Genomic DNA, 20467 nt, shown 5'->3' with positions numbered 1-20467 from the left:
CGCGGGCGATTACTTTTTTCAGTTTAACGCATTAAAAATATTTAACGCAATTAACGCAGCGTCCATTTTTTTATCCATTTTTTATATCCTAGCGTTACATTATATGATCACACTCTTATAAATGCTTTTAAACAATCTGTGTGACAAGACAAAAGAGAACACGCTGTATGTCAATGTCTGTCAGCTCATTGAGGGACACCCTGACACACACACACTCCACGCACAGACAGACTAAAAACAACACAGAGAATTTTGCCATAATAGGAGTCTTAAATGAGTTAAATAACGTCTTTAATGAACTTGTGAGAAAATGCGATTTGCGTGACAGCGCATCAGATCTGCGTCATGTTCGGCAGCGGCCGATCTTAAAGTGACAGCAGCACTGATGATGTCTGTCATTAATGTTCTTCAAAGAACAAAGGGAACAGAGAAAATTGTAGCTTTATTGATGATTAATCTATACTTCATTTATTATTTATGCAGTTAAGAAAGGTGTTTGATAACTATTCAATTTATGTATAGGCTATGCCTAACAGGGAAGGCCATGGGTAAATATAACTTTTATTATAATGGGTTTATATAAAGAGTGTTTTAAGTTCACTTTAATTAAGTTATTTTTTTAAGCCTAATAAATGTTGAAATTGGTAGCTTTCAGTTATACTGTAATGTAATGTCATTGATGTTTCATAGAGACATTAGTATCAGTGATACTGGCCTTCATTCATAAAAAGATACCATTACAACAAATATTTAAAATATGCTGTCTTTAAATTGTTTCTTCATTCATTTGGAGAGTAACTGAAATTATTACAATATGAAAATATTAAAAACTCCAATGTTTTTAATCGTGATTAATCATGATTAATTACAGAAAAAAAAATTGATTAATTTGTTAGCTCTTCCTAGCTCTATTTTTAGTACATTAATGGATCTTGAGAGAGGAAATGTCATTGCTGGCTATGCAGGCCTCACTGAGCCATCGGATTTCAAACAAAAATATCTTCATTTGTGTTCCGAAGATGAACGGAGATCTTACGGGTGTGGAACGGCATGAGGGTGAGTAATAAATGACATTATTTTCATTTTTGAGTGAACTAACCCTTTAAAAGCAAAACATAATTTGAGAACAATATTTACAAGAAATATAATCCAAGAATAACACCATTCACAAGACAATCAAAGTCTCAGGGATTCTCTATATTGGCACTGCAAATTAAATTAGCTTCTTTGGGTAAATTGATAGAAATGTGAGGAGGGAAATAACAAATCAGATGCAAAACTCACAATCATGAAACGTGAAGCCATTTAAAACATCAAAAGTGAATCAAATTGCAGAAGTTAAATTAATTTCTTTCAGAAAGGACTTTTCATATACTACACACATATTTAATGAACAATGGACTGCTGTAAATCCTATTTACATGCTCCTTTTACATGCTCCATTCACAATGTGAAATCAAGGACAATAACAGGAAGAGAAAAGCAGCAAATACGAATACTTGAAAACAGAAGCCCAGCATTAAATATAATCACAGAGACACAAACACATGAACTTTCCTAGCAATTACAGTAGCTATTATCTAAAAAAGATATGAAAATGCAGGCCTTTGAATAGGTTTATATACTTACAAAATGTCATATAGCTTAGAGAAAGTAATAGAATGACCACTAACAGAAAGAATAACTGAACGAAATAACAGACTTATGCAATTTGTACCTTTTTTCAAGGGCAATTTGGTTGTCCAGCTCTAACACTACTGCTTAAATGTTCCTCACGATTTTAAGTGTTGGAAATTACATTTGAAGACAAAAAACGTGCTTATGTATGAATATCTTCACAACCCTTACATTTCAGTTTACTTCCATTTGTGTTCTTTTATGATTTCAATGGCTTTACTATTCTTCTAAAATGTGTAAAACAGTCATAATAGAAATAAATCAGTGTGTCCAAACTTTGGATAGGTAATGTACATGTGTAGGTTCTAACAATGTAAGACTTGACAAATACTGTCTGGACATGTATGGTTCAACGAACCTGCTCTATATGGGAGCGACAGACTCTTCATACTGAGTTAAAGGCACCAGCCTGGCAGCCAGCAGTAGAAGAAGGCCAGTGATCACCTCCAGGAGAAAGGAGATCCAGGCCATGCCCATAGACCACCCGTATGATGTGTGCACTTGAGCCATCTGCTCGCGGCCCATCCGCCTTTCGGTCTCTTCCAGAGCCTTCTGAGAGTACCTGATGTACAAGCTCACCCCAGAGAGAGTGAGAAGACCTGAGGAAACACATGCACAAGCACGCATTAATGCACCCACACAAACTAAACCAATTAAGCATCATTAAGACAACACCTTGTTGTTCTATCAGAGGCTACAAGACATTCTCTGTTTTGTAGATGGATTTTAAAAAGACAGTTAACGTTTAGCTGTGGGCTAAAAATGAATTTGATTCAACAACAATCAGTCTTGATTCAGCAGATCTAACAAGATGTTAAAATCCAGTCAATGTTATAATTATGCTTCTTGGCAATTTCTTTTAATCAATGGCAAGTGGTTGACAGAGCATTTGTTGTGTGTGGGCTGTGGTGGTTTTATTATTGCCACATTCATATCTTCGTATATTTAGTCATGAATAAGTGCCTAATTCAGGCAGCATTTAAAGACTGGTATTTTATAACTATAACAACAGCCTTTTTTGTGATATCTTTTGTTTGAAAATTGAGTTTCTGCTATCTTAAAAAAAGGGACCCACTTTATATTAGGTGGCCTTAACTACTATATACTTACCTTTAAATTAATCATTTGATACAATGCACTTATTGTGTACATACATGTTTTTACATTGTACTTACATTAAAAAAAATTACCTGTAATTACATCTGTAATTCATTTCTGTAATTACATTTATAATTACACTGTTGACACTAGGGCTGCAACGACGCGTCGACTACGAAAATACGTCGACGTGCGTGAAATGCGTCGACGCATCGGCGGCACATTATTTACGTTCTAGAATGGAACAGAAGATCTAGAATAATGGCAGCTTCTGCCCCCGGGCATAGTGAAAATTATCATTTATCATATAAAGCCAGACCGCGACATTCAAAAGTGTGGGAGTAGCCGAATAAAACTGTGCTTTGTTCGCTCTGTAATGCCGGTTTCACACTGCGCGCGGTGGCAGAGCAGGAGATGTGTGTGTGGAGAGCGGGAGCTTTCACACTGCCAGTCAGTGTTGCCAAGTCCGCTTTTTTCCGCGGAATTGGGCTACTTCTACACTGTTGCCGCGGGCTGTGTCTCATGTCCGCGGGTTGAAGCAAAGACACACACATATTTAACCCCCCGAACGCGATGTTTACCAGAGAACCTCCCCGAAACGCGATTGGGCTTGTTTTGGGCTAGTTTTGAGTAACGAATGGGTGGGTTTTGTTGTGTAAACCTGGCAACCCTTCCAGTGTTCTCTCGCGCAGCTGAACCGTGGCGCGTGTATTGCAACAGACGGTCACATTTTCCGGGGTTCTTCTCCGACCCCAGTACGTCTCGTGCTTTTATTTATTATGGGCTGCATATATCTCCTGTATATGCGACCTGGTTCCCCTCTGTCCCAAACACATATGCATAAAACATGCTGTATACAGGTAGTTTGCATGATTAAAGTAACATTAAAGTTAAGATATGCCTCTAGCTTTAATCATTTAAATGTGTATTTGAAGTTTGGGCTAAAACTTCTGGCAGCTTTAGTCGTTGTTTATGCACATGTATCTTCAAAATAGACGACTAGTTATACTATATTAAAACTATGCTGAAAGCTCCTGTATGTGAACCTTTTGCAGATAAATACAAGTGCATTTTCATTTACTATTGACACAAATCAATAAGTAAATCATACTCAACTACTATAGTAAACAACTTTTCCTTATTAGGCTTACTCTGTATACATTTTATGATGAATAGTATCATTATATATTATGTTTAAAAAGCTTCTTGTGTTCATATATTTCATTATAAAATGGCATACTATGTACACTACCCTTCCTGAAATACAATTAATATTGTCATCATTCATTGATTTCATGTTAAAATAATATACAAATTCACTACCCTCTTTGAAATACAATAATCAGTAAAAAAGAATAATAAGATTAATCTGGAAAAATAATCGTTAGATTAGTCGACTAATCGAAAAAATAATCGTTAGATTAGTCGACAGAAAAAATAATCGTTAGTTGCAGCTCTAGTTGACACGTCCCTTACACCTACCCTTAAACTTACCCAGACCACCACACCTGTCCCTAACTTTACCCGTATCCCACCTCAATATCAGCAAAAGTGTTTTGCAATACAATATTTAAAACTTTATTAAGTAAAGATCCTGCCGATCGCCTTCCGTGGAAAAGCTTATGCTACGTCTGATGAGCGTAACTGGTAGCGTAAGCATTTTGAACTGCAGAGGCACTTTTAACACTTTTTCCATTAATTTAATACGGAAGGCGATCGGCCGAAACTTTACTTTATAAAGTTTAAATATGGATATTTTTCTTACACAAACGCATCGATTCGCTTCAGAAGGCCTTTATTAACACCCCAGAGCCGTGTGGCGCACGTTATTTGACGTACAGATGCATTTTTGAAAACAGAACAAAAATCGTTGCCATTATAATGCTTGAATTAGCCAGGACCTTTTTAATATAACTCCGATTTTATTTGTCTGAAAGAAGAATGTCATATACATCTAGGATGACTTGAGGGTGAGTAAATAATGGGCAAATTAAAATTTTTGTGTGAACTAACCCTTTAAGTTGACAAAACTTAAATGGTGTAAGTAAGAACAACTTGATGCTATTAAGCTTACTTAATTGAGTGTTAAGTTGCATTTAATGTCAGTTTAACTACTAGAAATACATTCTTTACTTGAAGAAAATGTGGAAAGCGATTACAGATTAAAACTATGTTGAGAATAATAGTATTTAAGAAGTTTGCAGAACATAATATAACACTGTTATTTAAATGGAACTCAAGTAATCTTACTATTAAATCTTAAGCAAGATAAGTAAATATTGTAGAGTGTGTTAACTAGAATTTGCATTAAACTAACTTGATATGTATTACTTAATTTATTTGGAAGGTGTTAGCTTTTTTTTACTTTTAGCTGATTATTAAATTAACTTCAGTTTTCCTTTTAAGTTTGCTTTGCAAAAATAAGGCAATCAGTTTCTAAACTTTTTTAAGTAAACAGTGCAGTGGTTCAACCTTAATTTTATGAAGCGACGAGAATACTTTTTGTGCGCAAAAAACAACAAAAATAATGACTTTATTCAACAATTTATTAAAATTCCTTCTCTTCTGTGTCAGTCTCTGACGCTGTTCAAGTGAGCACCACGACGCATGCATGTGATGCTAAAGCAGGAGCTGGCCAATACAGAGCCGACATTCTGATGTAGAAGCACTGCACTGTTTATAACGTCAGCAGCGTAGGAGACTGGCACAGAAGAGAAGAAATTTGAATAAATTGTTGAATAAAGTCATTATTTTTGTTGTTTTTTGCGCACAAAAAGTACAAGAAATTGTTGAATAAAGTTGTAACAGTAAAGGGGTACTTCAGCGCAGGGAAGATGAATGGGTCATTTATGTAGTAGAAATGTGAAAATATTTTTGAATTTGGTACCTTCTAGACTGAGAAAAGACTCATGTGGATGAAAGACAACAACTCCCAGAACGCACTTGCTTCGCTGCCCTACGAGGCCACTCCCAAAGCCACGGCTACTGGTTATCACTTCCCCACCGCGGCACCACCCCCACCGTCGTTTTGATATTCATAGTAATACAATAATTTTGTTCAGTTAGAGAATAAACACTACAGTTAAAAACTGAACGCGTCTTTTCAATAACGTGTGAGTGAGCCGAACGAAAGTCACAGCACAAACGCAGCAGGAGTCAGACTTCATTCATCACGAGAGCGAAGAGCTGAGCTGAGGTAAGCGCGGCAGTCATTAACGGCTCGTTTCCAGTCTGGCGTGTTTTCAGATCGCATATGGAAGCTTAACTTTCATAGGAATTCATTGAAAAGTTGAAACACTCACTTTGCTCCGCACCGCTCCATTATTAATACCCAATCCGAGCGGCCATGCGCATTTACATTCTGTGAGTGAAATCCCACCCCTATGGGCGGGTTGATAAAATGCAGAACTAGCTCCTTCTACTGGCTGTAGTGTCTTCTGGCCAAAAAATCCTCAGATGACGCAAAATGACGATATTTGCGTCATCTGAGGATTTTTTCCAGAAATAAAATGCATAATTCTTTCGTCTCAGGGGGACATGAGGGGGGAAAGTACGATAATTTGAATATACTATCGGTTTTCTACTGATACAAAGCTTAATTCTAAATCACTGAAGTAGCCCTTTAAGGTTGAACCACTGTAGTCACATGGACTATTTTAACTATGTCTTTACTTTCTGGGGTCTATGAGGGATCAGAAAGCTCTCGGATTTCATCAAAAATATCTTAATTTGTGTTCCGAAGATGAACAAAGGTCTTACGGGTTGACATGAGGGTGAGTAATTAATGGCAGAATTTTCATTTTTGGGTGAACCATCCCTTTAACAAGCCTTTGCTTCAATTTTTTTTTTTCTGGATCCAGTGATCTTATTCCCGCTCGCATTATCTAAGTGATTTAGTTTAATAGATCCATATTTTAAGCCGCCAAAAACTATTCGTCTTTTTCTGTGATCAGCTGAACCAGAACTGAATACAAAAACATACTCCCCCCAGACATGCAGAGCTCGTCTCCCTGAACACTGCTCTTACTGTAAGCACAGAACCATGAACACAAATCTCTAATGTACGGGATCCGTTCTCTCAGAATTAAGAGAAGCATCATCATCAGCGATGTAAACAGGGAGGAAGTCAAACTAGCTTCCTGTGGCACCCTGGTGAGCCTGATGATTCCAAGACGTGAGCCATTATTACCAAATCTTCATTAAAACAGAATGTGCTGATGTGGATACACAGCAGCAAAAATCACATCTAATTAACCACTGACAAAATGAGAATGGATTTCCTCATCAGCCGAATTATGCACATAAAATTAAGAGCCAATAAACAGAGAGTTTCTAATTAGCATGGCCGAGAGTCTAGACAGGAACAGACTGACTTGTTTTTGATCTTACATTTACCGGTTCATTTAGAACAAACAGTCCGTACTCTCCAGAAACTACTGATTATTTTTTATATAGCACTGTGTGTGCCACAAGTCAAAGCCTGGTGAATAGATGATTCACTGATTTTTCATCTTACATGAGCAGAAGACCATTACCAAAATACAGTCCATGTGAAATTCTCTGATGGAAAAATATTCCTTCCTCACAACGTTCCTGTCCGTGATAACCAACCAAAAAAATAGAGGACATTCCATAAAATAAAGATAAGTAAGTAACAAGAACGATGGCAAAATTTTACCCTCACTTACACTCAAAGCTTCACCGTGTTAAACACTCGCCATGCGCTCTTTATTACCACGGTGGTAAATGCTGGGAATCATTGGCTGGCTCCTTTAAGGAAACCTTTATTCAAGTCATATGCTTTCAGGCTACATAGTGAGAGGACACTCTCAAATAAAGGCTGTGAGGTGCGTTTTAGTGTTGGGGTAAACAGCAAGCCAGCTATGTCTATGTGTGCATGTGCGAAGATCAAAGGAAAATGATTTTGCCTGTGACACTTAAGTTGCTTTGGGATTTCTGGCAGGGGTCTCAGGAAATGAGCTCTGGTTGCACTCGGCATGGATTATTATTGTATTTTCTTCTTCTTGTACATGCGTGTACTGTCAGAAGAACAAAAGCAATCATATCACATTTAAATGAGAGATTGATGCATGGTCAGAATACCTGAAGGCTGTATTATCCTTCACATAAATCTACCCAGATCTTTTTTGGTTTCACCTTTCCCTTTCACCTTAAGATTGCTGATTTCAATCACAGCTGGGGGGACATTCTCTATTATCCTATCAATTACATGAGAGGAAACGCAATAACTTCATTCCCATAAGACTCTGACATAACAATTACTCTAGGTGAATAATGCCTTCAGCCTTCCAGTTTTTGAATGTCATTCAGAAAACTGCACAGCCAAATGATTGAACTTTGTTTATCTGTGTTGCAGCCCATCAGTCTGTAGACACAAGTCCAGCGACCTTGAGCTTGGGAAAGGCGCTATATAAATAAAAAGTATTATTATTATTAAGTTTGTCTGCGGTTGAGAACACGCTAAAAGTTACTTAAATGTTTTATCTATTCAAAGGGGTCCTTGATTATGATTTCTTCCCGGGTTGGTGACATCACAAACCCTAAAATGTACATAAATCCTGCCCCTGGGAACTTGTAACAAAGGGACATAGGGGGTGAGGCCATGTTTGGCTGCTTTAGAGAAGAGGAAGAGTTGTTGCAGCACATTTGAGAGTCTGCTCAAGCTGTCTCTTCACATTTAATGCAATACAGTACATAACACAAATGCAATAGCATGTCACAACTTCACATACACACTCTGTGGACATCAGAGACTTATTTTACATCTTGTAAAAAGGGGCATAGTAGGACCCCTTGAACAAAATGAACTTACAACAGTCCAAGACTTCTCTTTTTGTTCTTGCATGTATGGCATTTTGTCGCACTAATGACTAGCAGGCTGTTTATTGGGCTCATGAATGTTGTGTTATGTTGTCTCTGTTTGCTGAAATTGGTTTCCAAACTTGAGCACTAGAGTCAATGGGATTACCACCCCTGCATTGGGCCCGCCCACATAATTACACCACCAGGTGGCAACAAGTGAATGTATATTGTGTGATGCCCATGTTTAAATGTCTCTCTTAATTATGATTTCATTTGTGTGGAATACCCATATCTTATAGTCTGATGTCATCTGACCTCAAATGTTGTGGGTGGGGCTGAGTTATGGAACCATATACAGTTTTGTATGTTTCATATTTAAATTTTACGATATTTCTTTTCTCTTTTGTCTCTAAGCCACCTCTCTATATACAGTCTTTCTTCAAATCTCCCTCTTGGTCACTCTCTCTCCTCCCCCATCGTGAGTGTATACACCCCTGTATACGCACACTACAAGTGTGTTGTGGTGCTCGGTTCGATCCACATTTAACCTTTTGAGCGGGACAGCCCCATGGGATTTAGAATGTTCAGTGACGTGAAAACTGCCAGATTCAAACTGTTTTCGTGCTTTGGCTGGCACTGTGCCAGAGACGGACGTGCTCAGTGCTTGTCATATATAACAACTATGCAGTGTTTCAACCACATAATAGGTTTCAAACATTTAAATAAACATAAGTACTAGTAAAACAATACATTTAGAGTTTGTAAAATATACACTGGTGTCTATTGAGGCAGCAGTAACAATCCATTCAAATATAATTTAACAACACGTTTTATTCATACCAGATACACATAAGTAACTTAGAGGTTTACCCTATTCTTCTCCCAGTTCACCGGACACTTACTTACATGTATTTCAGGAGAAACTAATGAATTCACGTGCTGTAAATTCAACGACAGGACTCTCTGAACTGCGGCGCAAAAACAAACATGGCAGCGCCCATCTCACGATATAGATCAAGATCATTTATAAAGGTTTTTAAACGACAAAACACACTCACTTACGCGTATTTGAGAATCAGAATATCAGATAGTTGATGACATGGTAAGCAAGTTTGTGAATATTTGAATAAAAAAGGAATAACGAAATAAAAGCTATACATCTATCATACAGCGTTATTTTGGCTGCGGTGAGCCACGTAACAAGCATGTGTCACAATGGAAACAATAAGGGGAAATGTTCTAAACTTCACTTTTTAAAAAAATTGGGGGGTGAAAGGGTTAACTGTTTCTCATGAATCGCCTACTGCCCCTTTAAAACATCCTTCGTGAGGCACGAAATCTGTTAGAGTAGTAGCACAAGTGTCAAATGTGTTAAAAATGTAGGTAGCACATCTTGCGGTGCGATATGGTGAGGTTTTACTAAGATCCAAATATACCCCAAACCCAACCCTAACTTTAAAACCATGCAGTGGCAGAACTTATTTCATACCAGGGGTTTGTTAAAGGAGCTGTATGTAGGACTGTGGCCAAAACTGGTACTGCAATCACTTTCAAATTACTGTAGAGCGGTGTATCCCCTCTCCCCCTCCCCCTGACTCGAGGCTGCAGGATCCTGCAGGAACGTAGGCTGCTACACGGAGCTTTCAATGGCAAGTGACGAGTCCTACACAGTAAGTTTTTTTTTTTCTTTCTGTTAATTATTTTTATGCTTCAAGAGCGATGTTTTGTGAAGTAATTATGAATCGCAAAAATTTACTAATGGCGATTAGCCAAATATAATCGTAAATATGAACGCTCGTATGTGACAGTACATTCCCACATTAAAAAATACTATAGTATATTATAGTAAAATTACAGCAAAGCTAAATAACATTAGCAATGGTCATACAGGTCCACTTGCAGCATGTTTTGTCCACTATATATGCGAAGAACGAATGAGGAATAATTTTTACTGAGGTAACGTTAGGCTACTGTCTCAAATACGTTTTCACATTGCCATAATAGGAGTGCTAATGTTGTTTTCCTCAGCGTCCCAGCATAATGACAGAGAAACGGGCTCTGATAATGCATTACTAATGTTAGCAATGACGACTCGCCGTTTTTATTTACCAAACAATTCCTTAACGTTACCTTTTCAATTCAATGCCCCACCTCCTCCATCTGCGCTAACCTAACGTTACTTTGCACGAACATGCATAACTTTGTTCGACTGTCATGAATATTTGAAATGTCCATTTACATTAAGTACAAGTTAGCCAAACATAGATGAACCTTACCTGTCCAGGAGAAAATTAGCAACGTTGGCATCAGTCTTCAAATTATTCTCCATTTTCAGCCGTCTCCATCTTTCAAAGGCATCTCTTATACAAATCCTTGTTTTATTTCGGACACTGTCACGACGTTTTTCTGATTCATAACGAGGTCGTTTAGGTTTCGTAAAGTTAGACATTGTTTATCCAAAAAGTTTGTAGCTGCAGCTGTGGTAACTAGAGCAGAGCTGGCAACCCGAATGCAGAAACACTACTGACTTCGTGATTGGTAGACAGGTGGAGGGTGGCGCTTCAGGCCAAAACACAACATGTCAACATCAACATCAGTTGAGGGCTGCAACTTCACTTTTAAAATGACAATATCCTGGCCGGACAACCGTTGTCAGTGATATAAGTATTTGAAATTAACATGATTTCTTAATGTCTAGTGACATATCAGGGCCATTTTATGATTAATTGAAATACATTTCTTACATACAGTTCCTTTAAGGTCACTTCAAGGGGTCCATAACCCTAACCTGGCATTCAAAAAAAGCATGAATGAATCCTATGATTACTGATTAGAGGTAGAAGTGATAACCACAAATTCTTCAATGTGGCAGATAGTGTGGTCCAAAAGGTTTATTTCACATTACAAACATTAGCTAAACATTCCTATACTATAACTTATGATACTGTGACTGCACTGCATGTATTACTAGCACAGTGCCACCCCAGACACCTCTCTGGCGCCGCCACTGAAACCATTCACATAGTGTTGGAAGCACATCCTGATAGATAGCATTTTTTCCCAATTCGTTCCCATGCACACCCTGTGAAACATGTCTATGTTAATCAGTCCTCTGCTGACAAACTTTTTTGCAGGCAACATATAAATAGTGTATCTTTGATTTTCTAACAGTTTCTTTACTGTGCTAACCATGGCGGGTCAGACTTACTGCACAGGAGGAAATATGAAGCGGATCCGATCAGGAGTGTCCGGCTTCTGGCTAGGGAGCTGACGAGACCGCAGATACCTCCAAACACCAGCATCACCAGACTCAGAGGCAGTAAGATGGCAATCACGTTATGCATGACTAAAGAAAGTAAATTATAACTGTTACACCATGCAGAAATGGCTTATAAAAATACCATCTTATGTATGGCTCAGTTATACAGATATAGGAACGTTCAATGCAGTACAATAAGCAGAGTTTAGAAGGAGTCATTGTGTTTATGAAAAAGGATAACACTCACTTTCCATCTGCCTTTCTGATTCTGAATATCCAGTGTCTTCTGTTTGACTTTGGACATCTAGTCAAAAACACAACTCAAATCAACTGGGTGCAGAAATTATTTTTTGGGTGTAATCTCTAAGAAATATTTGTTATGGCTACTTATTCAGTTCTCTGACAGAAAAAGTCCTGGATATCTATTGGTCAAATGAACTGTAGCCTACGCACCAGGGAATATTACCAGTGCATACATTCAAAAAAATAATCTGACTAGGATAAGAGTTAATTCAAAGCTTCTCATGGGTAAAGATATGATAGTGAAAATAAGCGCCATACCATCTGTAGCTCCCCAAAGTCCAGAGTGACTGCGCGCCGGGTCAGTGTGGTTCGCGCGCTTGTCTTCGATGATGTACCAGTATTCAGTTCCAATGGAGAGCGCTAAACAGCTGAAACTAAGAACACCAGTTAAACCGCCGCTGACGACCACGAAACCGAATGTCATTTTCATATCGGAGAGGATTTGCGATTCCGATTTAGGACAACCCAAAAACTAACTGAAAACCATACCATTTGCGAAATGCATTGGCTGTGCGACGCGGGCAGATGCTGCTGAAGTGAAGGGTCCCGGGAGTTGATGAAATAAACCACACGCGCTTGCCCGGCAGCTGGAATAAGTGATGTTGACTGTCCATCCAAGATGTCGACAAATGTTGACATGCAAGGTGTTAATAATACAAAAGTTGTGTGGATTTAAGAGAAAACGTTGGTTGCTTGAACATTTATTCCTCGACGGTGTGTGCAGTCTGTGTCCAACTAACACTGAAGGCAAGATTACGCATGACTGGTACAGAGGCAACATGACGTACAGTGCATAACCAACACCCTTCATGGCATTATCCATCCATTTTTTTTTTAAATCATAAAAAAAAAAAAAAAAAAATGATGCATACAAAATCTTTCTACACTGGATTTCCATGATTGTTCCAGTAATTCATGATTACTGGGTCAAGATTTATTTTTAAAAGAAAAAGACTAGTGTCACTAAAAGCAATTAGTACACAAAAACAAAAGCACAGAAATCACTGGAAAATTTCTCAAAGTGGGGGCCTTAACTAAAAATAATAACTATAAAGCAAGAAGGCACACCACAGCTCAAAAAATTGAAAATTATTAGAAGACTGAGTACTTGTTAATAAATGCAAATTTTTTGGAGCTGTTTTTTTTTTTTTTACATTTTTACTAAAAGCAATTTAGTTCATGTAATATTTCAGAGCTGACTGAGCATAAGGAGACAAAAAAGTAGTTACCATAATCTTAATATGGACTTTTCCATACCTGAAAATGTAGTAATTGTTACAGCTACAATCAGTAACTTGCCATTTTTACTTCAGTTTTTTATACTGACAGAACAGACACCAACAAAAAAAGACACCTGAAAACATGTTCCAGAAAACAGAGGCCATGGGAGAGTCTTTTTATTAAGCTTATTTTAAAATAAATACTATAAAAGAAGGAAGAATGTGTGTAATAAGATCAACTTCAACAGGGGAAAGGACAAAGATTTCATAACATTTAAAAAGAACATGCAGCGTTCCATGACAAACAAAAGAAAGAAAAGAGAAAAGAAATGGACCACAGCCAAACGCTGTCAGTGTAGCCATCAATGAACCTCTTCATTCCTCTCCCATTGCCGTCTGGATGATCTTGGTTCTCTTGAGTTTCACGGCCTCTTCAAATTTATCAATCGCCTGGCCACATGATTTTTTCTGAAAGTTTACAAAGCATGTTATTTCATTCATACTCTTAGCATGTAAATTAAAAGAAAAATCTAATAAAAAAATATATATTCAGCTGTGGAAACTTGGAGGTTGCATTTCAGTTTTTAAAAAAACTGATTTGTTGACATGTTTTTCCTTGTCACAAGAAAAATCAAAATCAAAATACAACCAGGGCCATAACCACCATAGACATTGAGGGGGGACAAGTTCCCCCGAATAATTAGAAATGGCCAAATTTTCCCTCCCAATATTTGATATTCTTGATGCTGCTCTGCTGTAGTCCATTACACACCACTCTGTTTGTTGCTAGGATGACAAAAGTAAAATGTAAAATGTTTTGGTTGGTCAGAATGAGTGAGATGGCCAATCAAATCAAAGAAGGCGGGGCTTACTGTTAGTGCGAATTCCAACTCGACACTTTAGTTATAGCAGTGAAAGAGTGCGTCGTAAGATGCAAGTAGCAAAACATTTAATATTTGACAACTGTTTTTCAATAAAAAAAAACTTTCAACGACCAACAGTAATATCAAGTGATGCAAACTACTTGACATTTATGAATTATTTATTTCACCATTTTTAATTGAAAATATGATATTTATGTAAATCATAACTGAATTTGATGTGACGAGAAACGTTTTGCAGTTTTACATATTAGGCAGATGAAAATAAGAGTGAATGTGTGCATATTTAAAAAATAAAATAAATAACATATATCTATTATTGGAACTTTTACCATTCTAATTTCTTTTTCCTTTATTTCCTTAAATCCCTTTTAATCCTTTAAAGTTGCACTATGTAATAGAGCCCTGCGCGGGACTGTTTTCTTCATCCCGCTCCCGCCCGCACCCGCCGAATTTCTGACCATTACCGCCCGCTCCCGCAACGTATGTGTTACACTCCCGCCCGCTCCCGCAATATGTATGTCCACTCCCGCCCGCACCCGCAATATGTATGTCCACTCCCGCCCGCACCCGCAAAACTCTGAGAATTTATTCCCGCACAATAATAGAGATGCATTGATTTTGTGTCTTCTCCCGTCCCAAAGGGAAAAAAAAAAGTATTTGTATTGATATTATTAAAGAGATTCATGGGGTTGTTTGTTTCGTTTCCCTGGCCTGCATGTAAAAAAAAAAAAAAAAAGACAAATACATTCAAATATCATTTCGTTTTTATCAAAAACTTTGCACATAAAAATAGACTGCTTTGCAAAACAGAAAACAGAAAAACAGATTGAGAAACAAAAAACAGATCCCGTCGGTCAGTTCCGATGTACGTCGAACGTGACCGACTGAAAGGAAACCTGAGAAAACATGCTTCAACAGAACGTAATGTGAACACAAAATAGCAAACGGACATTTAGAAACAATCCATTTCCACTGCACTCACTAAACTTCTATGTATTGTTTGTCAAAAACACCAAACAGTCAACTTGACCTGCAGGGAGTGCAGAGCGTTTTTGGTGAGGTATGATCAAGTAGCTATGTATTTGCCAGCTGCGCAATATGTGGATACATATAACGTTATACCGCATGATTTTGCATACCAAAACAATTGAGAAACTTCTCCAAATGTCAGACTTTCCTTGCTTAGCTTTTGTGCTGTAAATACCTCGTTTGAGGTTCTTTTCTACATCATCTATTGACATCTTCTCCATCATGTCGTTAGGCAACCTCCCTATCCCGCCGATTCCCGCTGTGTTTTTTTTAGCCGCCCATTCCCGCCCGTAGCAAAATTCAAACCGCCCGTTCCCGCGAGATTTACGTTGGGTCCCGTGGGACCCGGCGGGACTCAATCCCAATGCAGCCCTCTACTATGTAACTTTTCCATCCACTAGAGGACGCCTGTTCAAAACAAAGGCGTAGTTTGATGACGGGACGTTTGAACGCAGAATCTTGGGACATGTGGTCTTCACCTCACAGACGGTGGAAAAGAGTCAGGATAGGACTCGGGCAGAAATCCATGGATGCGATTATTAACATTACTGTAGTATGAAGCAGAGCAGGGCTGAGTGTTGTGGAGCTGAGCAAGCGCGGGACTGTTATTATGGCATAGTCGCCGGCAGGACTTTTATTATGACACGGTCGCCGACGCCACTTCCTCTTTTCCAGTCATGAGTATGAGGTAACGCAGCTCTGTTTATCGTATTAGATATATCTGAGTGTGTTGAAAAGGAAGTTATGACGTTCGCTCGGCGGCTGCTATGACACTTGTTCACACTGCAGTGAGAGTACAGCGTTTCTGCTAAATAAAACCGGAAACCGAGGGTAACGCAGATGTGACGCAATCGACAGGCGACTCCCTCAAACGCATAGCTCACACACGTCCCGGTTCCTTGGTTAAAATAGCAATTTCTCACGATTTACAAATAGTTGGAAACATTTGGGATATTATAAGTACTCAATTGAACAAAATATATAACACTGGCCTAGTGGTTTTTGGATATTTTACTGCAAAAATCTTACATAGTTCACCTTTAATACTTTAATTCCTTTAAAATAAACCTTGCCAAGACAGAATATGTTCCTGGATCAAAATATTTTGTTGATCCTGTAACAACATTTCTGTCCGAAAACATAGTCCTAACCCTATCCCTATCCCTAAACCTACTCATAACTTAAAATCCGAGGGAAATGATGGGTTTGGTGCTTTTACATCAACGTTATTCACCTTTGTTTGCCTAAACTTGACATAAACTGTAAACTTGTCCCTCAAATCTGATAGGTTAAATGGAATGTTGTTCCAGGAATAACAAAGATGTTGATCCAGGAACATGTACTTGGTGAAATCACGTTCACCGTGCATTACGATATTACACAGACTCAAGGGAAATGTGTGAATTTTTTTCACACCTGATGGAGTTCCTTGGCACCGTCACCTTTGGTTTGCTTAGTTTGGGTTTAAAAGACCATTCCGTGCACTGACACAATCAGATGAGAACAAAATTTGAACTGAATTGAGCTTAATAATGACACTAAGGGCTGGTTCACACAGAGCGTGTTTTTGCTTTTAAAAACACCAGTGGAATGGGGGAAAAGCAGCAATGTCTCCATACGTGTTTTTTAAACTTATTTTAACTTCAGCAATGCATTTTTAGAATGCTGTGTCACTCGCGAGACGCTGAAAAAGACGCAATTTAAACATAGCATATACAATTCTTGACTCTTTTTCTTGCATTTGCGTGTTTATATCTCCCAGTTCTGACTTTATAACACGCAATTGTGAGTTTATATCACAATTCAGAGGGGGAAAAAGTCAGAAATGCAGGATATAAACTTGCAATTCTGAGGAAAAAAGACAGAACAACAAGTATATCTACCAATTATGTTTGTCCTTCTAAGAATCGAGAGATATAAACTCGAAATTTACTTTTTTTTTTATTCCGTGGCTATCACAGATTGCTACGGCAGAACTTGTCATTTTCTGCCACCAGTGTTGCCAGGCAGACATACGATAATTATCATAATTGTAAGATAATTTTGACCTCTGTACAATCAATAATCCCATAATGTACGATCATTTCAGAATTTTGTGACACTTCAAATTATGGTCGTTGTAATCATAGGACTTCTATACTCATCGATCTAGCTTTTAGGGCTGTAATCAACCAAAGAAAATCTTGGTCGACTGAAGTCCTGACATTTTCGACTAAAAATCGACTAAAATGACGTTAGGAAAAAAAAACGTTAAATTAATTAGCTGCGCACTGTGTGCAGTAGGCTACTTGGTAGCCTTGTTGTCTGCCTAAATGAGTTATAAATAAACATAAAAAACTAGAAGGCTATTTGCAGTATATTAAATAGCTTTTGACCTGATTATTTTGCACTGAAATGAGTCAGACAGGAGTCTGACGGCTCTGACAGCGTTGCATCGCATGCACCTGCTCAATATCATAGCCTATGACTTCCGAAAATATAGTACTATATGTTGTCAACTAGATATATCATCTCAAGAACTTTTGAGGAATATGCAACATAATTTAGATAATTGTTTGTCATATGTATTATAATAACTGACAGACAGTATCAGCCGCGTGACGTTCAAACCATAGACCGTAAAAAAACATATGGAGCTGAGCTCAGCTTCGCGGCTGAGACACGAATAGACTATTAACTTAAAGCTTTTACTCTTAAACACAAAAGGCACGTCCCCTTTAATAAAAAAGGAACATTTATTACACAAGCCAGATCAAGAGCAGAAAAAACGCTCACAATTAAATAAATAATATACAAGAAAAATAGCCTTCTTCAATCTGTCTCTCTTCTCCAGTGGGTTGGGCTAATCCAAAAGAAGTGGAAACAATGGGGGTGTTCTGAAGACAGTCTGTTACCTGTGAAACAGGGGTGCTCTGAAAACACCCCCATTAGCAATTAGTGCTTTCCACCTGATGAAATGAATGCGGCGCGGCAAAACTGATGAAATGAACGCGGCAAAACTGACAGTACAGATCCACTTAGCGCGGTGTTGTGACGCTTCCCCTCATGTGTATGTTGATGGGCGTTCCTCAAGTTTACCGCTATGGGCGTGCGTTTGAGCCAGCGGGGAATGAAACACAAAGGACCAGCGAGAGACTTCTCTTCGCCAGTTGGTTGGGCTAATCCAAAAGAAGTGAAAACAATGGGGGTGTTCTGAAGACAGTCTGTTACCTGTGAAACAGGGGTGCTCTGAAAACACCCCCATTAGCAATTAGTGCTTTCCACCTGATGAAATGAACGCGGCAAAACTGATGAAATGAACGCGGCAAAAAATCGACCAATCAGAATTTTGGTCGAGCCAGAACGTATCAACTAATAATCGACTAATCGACTGGGAGATTACAGCCCTACTAGCTTTGAATCCTACATCTACCAGTACAGTCATGATTGTGAGGAGAAGGTGGTGTTTACACATGTCTTACATCTCATCTCACGTTTGTCTTCTCGGCCAATCATCGAGGAGAGAAATACTCTCTCTCACGAGCACAAGTTAACGTTCCTGCGCTAGGTCAGTTGTTTTCAAGCAGAGTTTGAACGTATAGAAAATGAGTGCTGAAAAGAAAGGTGAAGACAGAGGAGAGGCGAAGAGGAAGGCAGAGAAAGAGGAAAAAAAGTTGTTGGTCAAGATAAATAGTTGTATTCTTAACGTTTGACTCATGTACGATAATTTGGAGCTTCTGGTACGATACTTGGACATTTCTAATCTGGCAACACTGGCTCCGCCCATAAAAACATCATTGCTGTTTGTTAACACAAAATAGTTCTATAAACATTAAAATAACTTGATGAATAATGATGACACTATCTTGTTTCATAATTGATGAACTTTACAACATTGACAATTATTGAACTGAACCAACAAACTAAATTGAGCTGAACAATGACACTTATGTTCTGTAGAGCTGCTTCACAGCTGAAATTGAATGTTTCATAAGAAATTACATTTACTGTTTTTTAATGTGAAGGTGCTTTGTAACAATCCGTACTGCATAAAGCATGCGTGACGACGTTATGTCATTCAGCTCATACTTACAATGATAAACTTCTGCCTCTCTTTCTGAAGTTTCAGAAACTCCTCCACAGTCAGACTGTCCACTGTCTTCTTCAGCAAGATAAAATCACAGGAGGAAGAATGGGTTTTATGCTCTTTCCTGATAATACAAGAACACCACAGCACATCAGTAACAACATGCGCAATAAGGAGGCTGATGACATTTATTAAATCAAATAACCCTGACTTGAAATCCGCGTCTTATTGCATTACAGAGACAAAGCCTCTCTCAGATCTATAATGCAGTAGAGGAAAGTTTAAAAGACACGGACTCACTCAGGGTCATCCTCGGGTTCCCATCCTTCCAGCTCTTTCAGACAGAAGAAACACTGAGCTATATCTGGGCTATTGTCCGACGGGGTGTGAATAAACCCAGCTTTCGCCATCTATAGAACAACAACAAAAATGTATAAAGTGGAAAACGTTGCATTTCCTTTTGTAGCAACTACAAAACACATTTCTGGGTTTGCGGAATCAAAGGGTTCACTCACATTTTCTGGAGTGCAAATGCAGCCCTCTTCAAACGGCCACCCGACGAATGTTTGAAGTCTGTTCTCATAAAAGTACATTTTGGTCTGGTCGTCACTACCGCGATCCATTTTCTTGAATGTGGAGAGTAATATTAAAAATTAAAAATAAAAAGGACCGAGATACTCCAGTGGCTAACTTGTTATGATCGCTTCTTCCGGTTTAAGTTTAAAATTTAGAGCGCGAGTTTCGATTGGCTACAGGGCGTCACTCACTTCCACGCATGCGCAGATCGAAGACCCTACAGTAGTCTTTCTTCCTCGCCGTGGTAAATTATTAGAGCTCTAGCTCAGAAGTGTTACACTTTTGTTAATCACATGAGGCGGGTTTCATGTTTTTAGTGAATGTTCCCTGTCCACATTATTGAATGGAATTTAGGATTAAGTTGGTTGCATCTATGTATGCCTACAGTTGTAATCTACCTACAGTAGAGAAACAGTTGCAAACTTTATAACTGGACATGCTAAACAAGCTATGGGGAACATGTAAGGTCTTTTTAATGCTTTGGGATCTTATTAGAATTGAACACACTTTCTATCAAACCACAAGAAACATT

General features: G+C 38.3%; 2 protein-coding genes across 2 annotated transcripts; both read right to left on the bottom strand.

Moving 5' to 3' along the window:
• Positions 1-1183: 1183 nt before the first annotated feature.
• tmem235b (transmembrane protein 235b) lies at positions 1184-12903 on the bottom strand. The gene is made up of 4 exons (XM_079845734.1): positions 12419-12903; positions 12105-12161; positions 11807-11944; positions 1184-2276 (listed from the first exon to the last, which is right to left on the bottom strand). Exons 1-4 carry the CDS (start codon positions 12588-12590, stop codon positions 2041-2043), a joined length of 603 nt encoding a protein of 200 aa, XP_079701860.1. The 5' UTR covers positions 12591-12903; the 3' UTR covers positions 1184-2040.
• Positions 12904-13542: 639 nt separating this feature from the next.
• Positions 13543-20140, bottom strand: birc5a (baculoviral IAP repeat containing 5a). Its single transcript, XM_079846191.1, has 4 exons — positions 19875-20140; positions 19660-19769; positions 19366-19483; positions 13543-13848 (listed from the first exon to the last, which is right to left on the bottom strand). The coding sequence occupies exons 1-4, from the start codon at positions 19980-19982 to the stop codon at positions 13756-13758; spliced, it is 429 nt and encodes a 142-aa protein (XP_079702317.1). The 5' UTR covers positions 19983-20140; the 3' UTR covers positions 13543-13755.
• Between the last annotated feature and the right edge of the window lie 327 nt (positions 20141-20467).

The sequence above is a fragment of the Gobio gobio genome (assembly GCF_949357685.1).
Source record: "Gobio gobio genome assembly, chromosome: 20".
NCBI lineage: Eukaryota > Metazoa > Chordata > Actinopteri > Cypriniformes > Gobionidae > Gobio > Gobio gobio.
This window is presented reverse-complemented; position numbering and strand designations above follow the sequence as displayed.

Excerpts from the sequence above, each read along its gene's own strand:
- tmem235b (XM_079845734.1), bottom strand. The coding sequence starts at position 12,590 with ATGAAAATGACATTCGGTTTCGTGGTCGTCAGCGGCGGTTTAACTGGT. Across the intron at positions 11,945-12,104 it reads ATCAGAAAGGCAGATGGAAA|TCATGCATAACGTGATTGCC; the intron begins GTGAGTGTTATC and ends TACTTTCTTTAG. Across the intron at positions 2,277-11,806 it reads TTCATATTTCCTCCTGTGCA|GTCTTCTCACTCTCTCTGGG; the intron begins GTAAGTCTGACC and ends GTGTTTCCTCAG.
- birc5a (XM_079846191.1), bottom strand. The coding sequence starts at position 19,982 with ATGGATCGCGGTAGTGACGACCAGACCAAAATGTACTTTTATGAGAAC. Across the intron at positions 19,484-19,659 it reads GAACCCGAGGATGACCCTGA|GAAAGAGCATAAAACCCATT; the intron begins GTGAGTCCGTGT and ends TTGTATTATCAG. Across the intron at positions 13,849-19,365 it reads AGAGGCAGAAGTTTATCATT|AAAAAATCATGTGGCCAGGC; the intron begins GTAAGTATGAGC and ends GTAAACTTTCAG.